This window comes from Galeopterus variegatus, unplaced genomic scaffold (genome assembly GCF_000696425.1).
Source record: "Galeopterus variegatus unplaced genomic scaffold, G_variegatus-3.0.2 Scaffold6448, whole genome shotgun sequence".
NCBI classification, from domain to species: Eukaryota; Metazoa; Chordata; class Mammalia; order Dermoptera; family Cynocephalidae; genus Galeopterus; species Galeopterus variegatus.
This window is the reverse complement of record NW_007732559.1, coordinates 63281-76095: the sequence shown is the minus strand read 5'-3', so window position 1 is coordinate 76095 and position 12815 is coordinate 63281. Positions and strand designations below refer to the sequence as shown.

General features: G+C 37.2%; 1 protein-coding gene across 2 annotated transcripts; it reads right to left on the bottom strand.

Moving 5' to 3' along the window:
* Positions 1–3584: 3584 nt before the first annotated feature.
* Positions 3585–11479, bottom strand: NAA11 (N(alpha)-acetyltransferase 11, NatA catalytic subunit). Of its 2 annotated transcripts, XR_551864.1 has the most exons (3): positions 10746–11478; positions 4226–4366; positions 3585–3872 (listed from the first exon to the last, which is right to left on the bottom strand). XR_551864.1 is itself a non-coding variant. In XM_008590897.1 (2 exons), the coding sequence occupies exons 1-2, from the start codon at positions 11448–11450 to the stop codon at positions 4280–4282; spliced, it is 792 nt and encodes a 263-aa protein (XP_008589119.1). In that variant the 5' UTR covers positions 11451–11479; the 3' UTR covers positions 3585–4279. The 2 variants fall into 2 exon arrangements, 1 of the variants encoding a protein (XP_008589119.1); XM_008590897.1 differs by having other exon boundaries at positions 3585–4366; positions 10746–11479.
* Positions 11480–12815: the final 1336 nt, after the last annotated feature.

Sequence of the window (12815 nt, the reverse complement as noted above, 5' to 3'; positions counted from 1 at the left end):
CACAACCCCTCCTGTATGCAAAATGGTAAACAAAAATTTGTTATATCTGCTCTGAGTTCTTTGCTTCCTTTAATGAATTAATTTAAATCTGAAGAGTATTACCATAGAAAGAACTCCCTTTAAATGATCTTCATGAAGAAGTCAACGCTTTGTACTAATCAGTGATTTTCAAATGACAGTATACAAAATAATCATCTAGAAGTTTGTTAAAAATACAGGAATCTGATTTTGTAAATGTAAGCCAGGGTCAAAGAAACTGTATTTTTAACAAAGTGGTAATTCTGATGCAATAGATATTTGAACTATACTTTGAGAAACACTGGGTTAAAAATTCTTATCCTTGGGGCTGGCCCAGTGGCGCACTGCTACAGTGCTCCACTTGGGAGCGTGGCGGCGCTCCCGCCGAGGGTTCAGATCCCACATACAGACCGGTTCCCGCTCACTGGCTGAGCGAGGTGTGGGCGCAGCACCGAGGGTTGTGATCCCGTTGCCGGTCCCGGTCTGGTCCGGGCGCGACACTGAGGGTTGCGATCCATTGCCGGACACGAAAAAAGACAAAAAGGAAAAAAAAATTCTTATCCTTGAATGGAAAATCTCTTGGAAGTGTTTCCCATACCTCCTCCACCTATATAAAGTTCTGCTGCTCCTCAAAATAAATAAAACATTAAAAAACAACCCCCCCCAAAACACTCAGTAGTCCTTTTCAAACCCATCAAATGTTGGCAGCATGAAAAACAATTTTAGTGTCTGAGATAATTTATTGATGAATCAACACAATAAATTGAGTGAGAGTTAAAAGTAATACTTTAAAAAATCTCATATATTATTCATTTGTGTAGAAGCCAAAGATGAGGAAAATTAATACATGAAAGCATTCTAATATAATAGATGTCATGTTTATTATCAATACATTTCAAGCACTGTATACATAAGTATTTTTTGTACACATTTTGATGGAATACGTCTGGAATTTTTATTGAAAATATTAGATCAACCTTATGTGAGACAATCTGAAAGACAAACAGGATTTATGTGAGTATTTAAGAATGGGATTTTGAATAATTTGGGTCTAATCCAAACTAACCTAAAGGCTAGTCACAGGTGTTTTGGACTGCAGCACCAGGGTTAAAGATGAGCTTTAAGACCCTTATTAGCCAAAGTGTGGTTCCTGCACCAGCAACATCAGCATTGTCTAGGAACATGTTAGAAATGCAGATACTCAGGCCACACCCCAGGCCTACTGAAACAAAATTTGCATTATTAACATGATTCCCCAGATGACTTAGCTGCATGTAAAAATTTGAAAAACTTCCTTTCAGCTATTTCAGAGTTGTGATCCTTTCTGAATTTCCCAGCTTTGGCCTAATTCCAGCACTAGACCCAATTTCTTCTACATTTCCACATACCCCATTATTTTTATTTCAGATGGTCATCCCTTGCCTCTTGCTCTTATCTCCAAAGGGAAAATCATACAGATTCTAACTAGGTAACTCACAGGTTTCCTTCACAAGTTTCTGTCTTTTAAACAAAGAAAACTTTGCAATCTAATGGTAATATCTTTCAACAATTTGCTGACAGACCTGAGACCATCCTGTAGTTTCTTTAAAGTTACAGGTGAGGGAAGGGGGTGTAGACCATTCTCTATAGCTTGTACAAGAATATTCACACCATTAACTATCTTACATCCTTGCTTCAAAACCTTGCTTTGTTTGGCCTCTCTAAGATTATGCTTAAGTGAAAAACAGTGAGTCCATTCAGAAACACACACACACACATACAAACATAATTTGTCATGTGTAAAAAGAACAATGCTGTTACAAAAAGTAATGCCAGAAGCTCCCACGTTTTTGGTGTTGCAAAAAGCTGTGGCTGGTGCTAAATCACCATTACTACCCTGGGACCACTTGGGAACATGCTAATTTATAGCCAAAGCAATATTAGTATTCTTGTTTATTTTACTTTCATTATCTAAATAGGTGCAGCTCAAACTAGGTAAATTGTTATAATTCTGTCTTCTGGTATGAGACTGGAAAAGAGAATATAATGGTAACAAAGAAAAGCAACCAATAGTTTTAGTAAATAACACTGCAAAAGTCAGATATTTCTTATCTCCAATTGCTCCAACTCCTATCATCAAGTTACTAGAGACAATCAGTGTGCCTGATGCTGGAGAGAAATCCTTCAGGTAAGCGGAGGCTACTCCTTCTGTTTCTCCATCTGCTAAGCTGTTAACACAAAGACATATTGACAAGGGCTCAAGGAAAACATGGAATATTTCATCAGTATGATTATGCTACCCTAGAGACAGATGTTAGAAAGCTGCAATATTTAAAAATAAAGAGATAAACACATGCTTGAGGAAAAAAGAATAAAATAGGTTTTAGAGTGAGAGAGAAAATTAAAAGGAAAAAAAGATGGAAAGATAAATGAGAGGTTTGTATTGGCACACAAAATGGCAAATCCTTCTTATGCAGAAAAAAATCCCTTTATATTTGTCTCAGGCAATCATCTACCATTATGTACACATTCTTAGAGTGTAATGGGGTAAATTTGTAAGAAGTGCTTGGCAGGACTGATTATTATTACAGAGAACAGACTTATCTCTTGTCATCAGATGGTTAATATCAGGGCTTTGACTTAAACCCATACACATTAGTTTTCATAAAAATTTGAACATGAAAATGTTATATACTTTGGTAATTCACATTGAACATAAAAACAACATGAAGTAAAGATAACACTGGATTTACCAAGTGACTTTCACTGTAGTGGTCAAAGCACTTTGTCTTATTTTTACTGAATAAAATAAAAAGGGGATTATAGTTGTAGGTTATATAAATATTTACAATTGACATACAGTTGCCATATATTAAACCAACATTTAACATTTTTAAACAATAGATTCTCCTTTTTTCTGAAGTTTTAACACATTTGTAAATAAAATTCAAAGAGCAGCAATAGGAAAATAGAAGAAACTTTGGCTTTAAATTCAAACAGACTTGGGTTCAGATCCTGAATGTTTACTTTGCTTCCTTGAGTTTCAGTTTCCTTATCTGTAAAACAGGGAAAATAACACCTACCTCATAGGGTTGCTGAGAGGATTAAATGTATTACTAATAAAGGCCCTAGCATTGTGCATGAACATTACAGGATATCAATAAGTGGCAGATTACATCATCAAAAAAAATAATAACACTAACAAATTGACACAAACAAGCAGATTAGAGTTTTGAATTTAATTACTGGTTGTCTTTTTCTTAAATCTCCAAATTCTGATTGCATAGTAGATGCCTTACTTACCACCTTCTCCCACTGGGAAGGAGGAGAATACTTCCTCAAGAACGGGGAGGATAGGACAAAGGGGGAGTTCCCAGAGAAAGGAAGAGGAAACAGAATACTTGTACCAGAAAAGACGAGGAAGGGAGAATGAGGTCTAACTTGATGGTCCTGACTACCCCCTCGAGGATGAAAAAAATTGAAAAAATTGGCAAAAATAGCAAAAAGTGAAAGCTAGGGAGCTTCAAGAGTTTTTCCTGCTTCCTGTTCGGCATTCTAGGAGGAGACAATGTTGCAGGATAACCATTTCCAACCCAGGACCACTACAGTAGAATAAAATTGGGGTATGGCATAAGTAGGCCAAGGAAGGTTCTATAAGGCAGGCCTCAAACTTCTCCGACTCTTGCGCAGCAGGCTCTCGTATCCAGATATTCCTTCATGATCTCGGTAGGGTATGTAAAAGGTGGTTGTTGAGAGTCGAGAGTGAGAAGCCATTTGGGTCACTGCGGGATGTCCCCAGAGCAGATGCTGCAGAGCAGACAGGCTAAGCCAGAGTTCAGAGGATAGATGTGGCTGAGACACAAGGACCTGCAATGCTGTTAACAAGTGACGAGACAGTAGGTGAGCAAGGGAGGGCTATAGGCTCTGACCATTCTAAAAGAGCTGAATATTGACTTAAACAATGACCTCAGCAACAGATCAACAACAAGGTACCCAGTAACCCATTTGGACTAGATACATCTCCATGGAAGTCACTGAGAATTCAGATGACAGCACAAAGAACAACACACAGATCTGGGTCTCTCTCTCCTTCCTGTAATAAGGACACACGAACCTCTCCTTACACCTAAAGGCTCTTTCTGTCAGGAGAAAAAGGAGAAAGGAAAACATTGAAAGACTGAGATTTACCCCCAAAGAACCTATTTTAAAAGTAGAGAAACTGAGATACATTTTCTTGCCATCTTCAAGTTGTATTCCATCCTACTCCACTCCAAAGAAAGCTTCAACTCAAATGAGAGGCCTTTTTAGCTCTTGATAAGTTAGATGCAATGTTTCCGGTTCTATAAGTTATATTTCCTTTCTGTGAGACCTGGAGAAGAAACCAAAATACCCATTATGTTTCTTTACTCATAATTTAAATTGCCCTAATTACATTATGTAATAGCAAGTAGTATCTTATATACATTATTTTCTCTCCTTTCTGTTTTAAATTACTGTATGGGTAATTTGGGAAGTTCATTCATCCATTCACTCATTCATTCGATGAATATTTACTGAGTACTTACCATGAGTGAATAGACATGACCTCTGTTTTTAATAAGTTAAAAAGGATTATGTGATGTGTGAATGGAATATTTAAGTTAAAGAAAGGCTAGTGGAGTATTGCTGCCTATTTTAACTACAAACAAAACAAAACAGCAGCAGAACCCCACAACTGTAAAAATGTGTTATCTTTTCCCAACTATCATATGCACACAGAAGTAATAAGATAGAGATTGACTAGTATACACAGAACAGTTAAAAAGCATTTTTGTACAAAATCATTACGACAGAAAAGTCTGTTTCCAGAATAACAACAGTGAATCAGGTTGTAGAAGGCAATACTATGCAAAGTCTTATTTTTTTAAAAGTATACTTGCTATGAAAGAAGAGGAATAAGATGTGGAAGAACAGGTCAGAAAGGCTACCATTATTACTTTTTTCAATTTATGAACATTGTTAATATAGGCATGCAAAAGAAGTTGTATAAAAACTAAATATTATATAGTGGTTTTAATTATCTCAGTAAATATGGCTTGGTAATTTTAACGAGGTTTGTGGAAACTTGAGAAGTATATGTTAATTGTCAATATGACCTTATGAACACAAAATAAAATTTTATGGCTTTACTTTTAAAAAATCCTATGATGTTCTGATGATATTAATCTATGGAAATGGCATAGCAGAATATTTTCAGGACTTTTACTCTGGCTCTTTGAACGTGTCCATTCACAGAATTTTTAACGTTCTATCTTTCTTACCTCTTCCACTGTAAAGCTTGTTAGATTTTACATAATGGACCACAGGGAGAGCACACAATTAAGAACAAACCTCTGCTTTTATCAGTTAACCTCTGACAAAGTTGGCATTTCAGTCATCCTAAATGTACATCATACACTGATTGAAAGGTGACATTGTTAGAGATTATAAATAATTCAACGAATGGTATCTATCTGATTAGTATTTCAAAACAATATTTTATGTCTTCCCAACCCTTTCTTTATTTTCATAGAGTGCAGTTACATTTGAAATCTATGGTTTCTGGCATATCTGGGGTAAGGTTACACTAGGAATTTACCAGACCTGTCAGTCTCTAACTTTCTTCCATATTTCATTATATCATTCCGGTTATAATTAGTTGTCTGGTAAAATTAAGAACAGTCTATTTCAGTGAATGCTCATAGGAACATTTAACAACTTTTTGTTAGAATGACAGCTTAGCGACAGAAAGAATAAACCAGAAAGAGAGAGTCACTGAAGTAACCTTAGTTAACTCAATATTGCCAGCTCAACTGAAAATGCTAGGATTTTGCATTTTTTTCTTTTTCGTTATTAATCATCAAGCACGTATTTCTTGTCAGGAGATGAGCAGCAGTTTGTTGGCATTCCTGCCTTAACCAGCATGTTTTGAACTGACCTGTCTTCATTGCTATAGCTCCCTAGAAACTTTGCCGTTGATGAGCGTTGATTCAGCTGAATGCTTTGACATTCAGCTTGTCAGTGAAAGCTATTTTAATCATTAAGATGCATCTCCCTTCCAAGATTGCAAACTGTTGCTGCTCATACACAACATTCTATCATTTGACTACTGTGGAGAAGAAAAGAACCTGAATAGTTACTATTAATACACGTTATATTAAGGGCTAAAATTTACAGAATATTTAACTATGTAAGGAATTGTGCTTAGCAATTTACAGGAACTACCTTATTTAATCCTCACAATCGTGGAATCTGACTTCCTGAGTTTGCATCCCTATTCTGCACTTACTATCTGTATGACATGCAGCCCTTTCTGTGACATGACTTCCTCATGTGTAAAATGGAATAATAGTACCTACCTCATAGGGATGAGGCTTAAATGAGACATTTCGTCATCCTCAGAATAGTACGTGCGACATCGTGAATTTTCATAGTGTTAGTAATAATTTTTATGACTATATTTTACAGTCGGCCATCCAGTCCTCCTTCACCAACTGTCCTGTGCACCATCACTTCTAACTTTAACCATCTCTGCTGCCCTGACTCCAAAGTGGAGACAAGGGAAAATGACATATTTCTGTCGGTATCTGAATTCTAGCTCCACAGGAGGGAGTGCTACAATTGTGGCAGAATAATACTTTTGTAGTATAAACATTTTTAATTTTTTCCTCTCTTCATAGTAGCCATTACCTGTTCAGGCAGCTAGGCCTATGTGCTGGTGAATCCCTGCTGAATGGGATGAAAGTAAAGCTTTAGATAGTTTTGGGGATTTCAGAATAGAAGGGTCATTTCTTCTAGGCTTTAATGAGAGGCATAAAGATGGCAAGGTGGCAGAATCCCATACTTGCTCATGCCTACGTTTGTGCAAGCACAGAAGAAATACGAGTATGTGTCATATGCCTATGCAGACAACCCTAGATGGTCTCACAGAGTTCCCTGCGCCATATCACTGACAGGGAGCAGAGTGATCCCATGCTCCCAGTTGGGCATGTAAGCAAAACTTCCCATAGTCTAGAGCACAATTAGGATGTTTCCCATTGTGGCAGAAACTATGCCGTGTGGTGACCTGAACTTCTGTTCCCTCCTGAGCACAAAGCTAACAACTTCATTTTCTAGCCCCTCCTGCTGTTAGTTAGGAAACAGGACTGACTTTTAAAACCTATATAATGTCTATGTGCATTCTCTTCCCTTGGTGGCCAGCTGAATACATAGTCATGCATTACTTGTACGGGGATATTTTTTGAGAAATGTGTCATTAGGTGATTTCAACATTGTGGGAACATCATAGAGTATACTTAGAGACCTAGACGGTATAGCCTCCTATACACAGAGGTTATATGCTATTAGCCTATGGCTCCTAAACTACAAAACATTACAGCATGTTACTGTACTGAATAATGTTGGCAATTATAACACAATGGTATGTGTGTATCTAAACATAGAAAAGGTACAGTAAAAATATGGTATTGTAATCTTATGGGACCACCATCGTATACGCCATCTGTTGTTGACCTAAATGACATTACATGGTGCATGACTACATATGAACCAGTGAAGAACACCTAATTCTAGAAAATGGCAGAATCACTGAATCAGGGGTTCTTAACCTGGGATCTATTTAATAAAATTTAGGAAAATTATAACTTTGGATTTGGAACAAAAACAATTCTGTATTTTCACCAACCTCTAACTGAAATTTAGCATTTTGTTCAATTACAAACCTAAGCACCAATGCACAGTAGTATTGGCAATACTTGTGACTGTCACCAATAAAATAATCACAGGTATTTACATATCATATTGCAGCTATTGGAAGTATCTCAAATATCAACTATACTAAATTTTGTTTTAAAATAACAGCAGGTATTAGACACACTGCTATTTTTATTTCATATGCTAATAAAAAAGCATATAACAAAATAACAAAAATATTTTTAAAAATTGTTAAGGTTTTCAATAAAATTGTTTTCCTTTGTAATCTGTATCGTTTTTATGCCTTTAAAAACATTTTTCTGAGGTGTCTTTGGGCTTCACTAGATTGCCAAAGAGGGTTATAGAATAAAAGTTAAAAATGTCTGTTCTAGATTGATCCCTGAATGACTTCATGAAGTAGGGCCCCTCTTTCTCTCTGCTCCACATTCTCACCACACTGCTGACCCACGTTGTACATGATGTGAAAAATAAGATTTTACTGTATTAAGTTATTGAGATTTGAAGGTTAATCTTTAGAGTAGTTAGCCTATGCAGATTAATTAATATACCCTTGTTACCCAAATGACCCAAACATGGCAGAGCACACCTGAGACCTGAAGAGGCCTCTGGTTGGAAAAAACCCAGAAGTGACTAGTGAGGAACACAGATTACATGGGGCCATTGAAGATGCCTTAGCAGACATCAACCTGGGAAGAGGATGAAGCTCTGTACAGAATCATCTCTTTCAATTTAGAACTAAGTTCACTTACATTAATATGAAGAAATAGTTCAATTATTCTTGAATTGATACATGGAAATTATAAAATAATTTCTTATTTATTGTTTCTCTCTTCCCCTACTAGGGTGGCAGTTATTTTTGTTTCTCATAGCAGATGTTAAGTGCTTTGGAATTCATCAAACTTTGTAAATATGTGTGTGTGTGCATATATACATAATTTTAAATCAATCTCTGGTTAGCTCTGTTCTCAGCTAGAACTTAACACTGAAGAGAAGCAAATGACAACAAAGATGAGATTGATGTTACATAAGTCCTTCTGTATAGGAATTTGAAAGTTGGTAATTTTTTAAAAGGCCTGTTTATTTAAATACTCTTAATAGAGCCCTCCAGAGTTTTCAAGACAGGTGTAAATTTGACACCACTTCTCTCATGGCATTAAGTACTGTTAAAGTTCCCTTTTAAACTGTTCTGCTGCCTATATTTCAACTTTAGACCAATTAAATCAGTCATTGTAAGACCTTCATTTTATTAAAAGTCAGATGCAGAGACTCCTCTGAGGATAGACTCTTTCTAACCCCCAAGGATTTAATGTATCTAAACTTTTACAACCTATGGAACTATAAGAGAATGAAAATAAAATGGGGTTAGTGTGTTATATAGTTTGGTTTCAGCATTAAAATGCATAAAAAATATAGTCCATTTATTCATAAATACTATATAATATAAACATCAGTCTTTCCTGATCACGGTTGCATATCCAGCTCCAGGCAAATAAAATTTATTTTTATTTTTAATTTTTATTTGCCTAATGGCCTAGCAAATAAAAATTTTTATGAACGAGCAAATTAATCAAATAGTACTTATTCTAATTATATGCAATGTCTCTCTCTCATGACTGGACTTTGCCATGAGAAAATTGTTGCCATTTTCACATGCATGAGTGAAGTGACTAGGTTAGGAAGTTAAAGCCCCTAAATTGCCAGTAGCTCACTGACCCTTGAAATTCTTAAGGAGATACAAAGTTCTTTGATGGAAGAAATACTGTGGTATTATTACAACTGAGCCTCTTCCTGAGATACAAGTTTTTTAAAACTACTTTTCAGTGGCTGCTTAGTATTACTATGTATTAGGAAGTACAATAGTTGGTTTTGCTCTTTCACTTTCATGTTAATTTTCACACATTCAAAAAAGTAAAAGAATAGCTTAATAAACACCCTAAGTACCCATTTTCCAACTTCAACAGTCATCATACACTGCCATTCTTATTTTATTTTCCCCCCCTCCAACTTTTTTTTTTCTTTTGCTTGAGTATTTTGAAGCAAATCCTAGGCATCAATTTTTTTCAGCTATAATAATTTCAGTATGTGTCACTAACTGATAAAGACTTTATAAAAAACATAATGCAATACCATTTAGCTCACCTGACAAAAATATTAACAATTCCTTAACAGAATACAGTCCATGTCCAAATTTTGTCTGTTTGTCTCATACTTGGTTTGTCTGAATTAGAATCCAAACAATGTAATAGTTGAGTTTGTTTGATATATCTGTAAAGTTTGCTTTAATAGGTAATTCTTTCTCCTTTTTTTAAAAAAATGACATTTATTTGTTGAAGAAATCAGATCACATGTTCTGTAGAAATTCCCTCATTCTGGATTTGGTTGATTGCATCATGGTACAGTTTAACATGTCCCTCTATTTTCTGTAAAAATGGTAGTTACATCTCACACACAAAAGTATTTCTTTTGGCAGGAATATTTCATAGGTGGTACTGTGCACTTTATCTTGCATTAGGAGGCACATAATATTTGTCTCCATTTTTAGTGATGTTAAGATTGACTACTGACTTCAAGTGTTGTCAGTCTGATCCATCATTACAAAGTGTTCTTACTTTCACCTAACAGTATTAGCCATTGATGACTGTTGGCTAGATCCATTATTTCATCAAGAGTTGTAAAAAGGTGATTTTATAATTCTATCATTCTTTTTCATTTATTAACTGGGAAGAGATTTCTTTAATCAACTATATGGTTACCCTGAAATACAACTCATACCAAAAAAAGCAGGATGAATGCTTGTTTCTATTACTGAATTTAATCTAATGTAAGTATGTGAGCTCGTGTCCCTTGACTTCCAACAGTGAGCTATGAGTCTCCCCCAAACCCATCCTACACTCCTCCCCAAGGTCACCAGGTGGTTTTCACTGTGAAACCTAGCAGGGCTAGAATGGGATGTGATAGGATTGGGATGGTGCAGGGATTTAGGGTAGGAAGGGACCAGGTCAGGAAAGAGAGAATACCTCGAGCAGGATCTCGGAGGTGGAATCTGAGTCTTCTGTGCTGTCCTGTGCACCGGAGCTCTCCGTAGACTCGCTGGGTTCCTTGCTGTCAATGCCACTAGAACTGGCAACCGGGTTCTCCTGCTGACAGGCCTCTTCAGAACCAGGAAGTGTGCTGCCCTGAGTCTCCTGGTTCTCCTTGGAGCCCAGCACCACATACTTGCCCTTCTCTTTCAGCTCCAGCTGCCATCCCAGCTCATCTGCCATCTGTGAGAGATCCCGCTTCATAGCATAAGCATCTTCCCCATCTGCGTAGTATTTGGGTTCCACTTCACTAACTTGAAAGTTGAGGGTTTTAGAATAGAGGTGCAAAGCTGCCCGGTTACTCTTCCTGACATGCAGAGACACGTATTTGGCGCTAAAGTTCTCTATCATGGCGGTGGAGGCCTGGTCCATCAGCTTCTGGGCCAGGCCGAGGCGCCGGTGTGAACGCTTCACGGCCAGTGAGGTGATATGGCCATGAGGGACATCATCTGGGTCCTCCTCCATTTTGGCCAAAACATAGCCCACAATCTTCCCGTCTTCATCCTCAGCAATGTAGGAGAGCTGGGGCCAGGAAAGGCCATGATAGAAATAGTATTTCATCTGGTAGTTCTCGGGAAGGCAAAGAAGGTTGCAGTGCTGCATGTTCATCAGGTCGTCTGGCCGAGCATTGCGGATGTTCATATCGGCGGCTGGTGGGGAGCCGGTCGGACTGTGGTGAAACAGGGAAAGGCTACTGACCAAGCGCAAAAGACAATCTGAGCCTGAGCCCAGAGGCCAAAACCACGAAGTGGACTGTGTGGAGGTGGGATGGAGGGAAGGCAAGACGACAAGGAGGCGGAAGGGGCGGTGCTAAGCTGCGGCTTCCGGCAGTGCACCACCCTGTCCTAGCCAATGAGGTTTTCACTTCATTGCGCGTGTGCGCGCATCTGGGTTAGGGGGGTGGGGAGAGAAGAGTTCATTATGATCTCCTTGGTTTCAAATAAATTGCTTGACCCATTCTTTTGTTTCAATTTTAACTTTTTAATTTGGGCACATGTGAATAAACTTTTACAAACGGAACAAACCCATGTAACCAGAACTTACATCAGGAACCAGTACATCGCCTTTACCCCCGAAACTCCCCTCCTGTCCCCTTTCAGTACACAGGCCCACAGACACGTCTCAAGAGTAACCATCACCTGGACTTGTAACAGACTTTATGTAAACGGAATCATAGTGCATGCATCTTTTTTAAAGTCAGGTCCCCCCCGCCCCCATTTGTGAGTTCCAGCCACTTTGTTGTAAATAGTTGACGGTTCATGTTTAATATTTCAGTGCCTAAATATATCATAATTTATTTATTCATTCTACTGTTGATCGCCATTTATGTTATTTCCAGTTTAGGAATGGAATAGATACGAGGGTACTTTAAAAAGATCATGGAAAAATTAAATGGAAAAATAATAAGAATCCTTCCATGAACTTTTTGAAGTATATTCATAGGGTAGCTGAACACTCTATCTACAACAGTCTTTTGTTGATACATAAGCATGTAAATATGCAGGAGTAGAATTACTGGATCAGAGAATATAATGATCAACTTTTATAAATACTGGCTAGCAGCTTTCCAAAGCGGTTGCTCCACACTCTCAACAACGTTTGGTATTTCCCTATCTTTTTCATTTAGCTATTCATGTGGGTAGGAGGAGGTATTACGTTGTGGTTTTATTTTGCATTTTCCTGATGACTAGTGAAGTTGGACACCTTTTCATACGCTTATTAGCTTTTCTTTGTTCTCTTTTGTGAAGTGGCTGCTCAAGTCTTTTGCTCATTTTTCTGTTGGGTTGTGTGTCTTTTTCACACTAATTTTTAAGAGTTTCTTTTTTTCTTTCAAAAATTAGTGAATCCTTTGTCAGATGTATTTATACTGACTCTCATCCTCTTTTATTGGTTGATTTTTCCTTCTCTTAATGATGTTTTTTGACACCAAGCATAAATTTTAATATAGTTTAATTTGTCCAGTTTTTAAATTTTATGGCTAATGCTTTTTGTGTCTTTTTTAGGGAA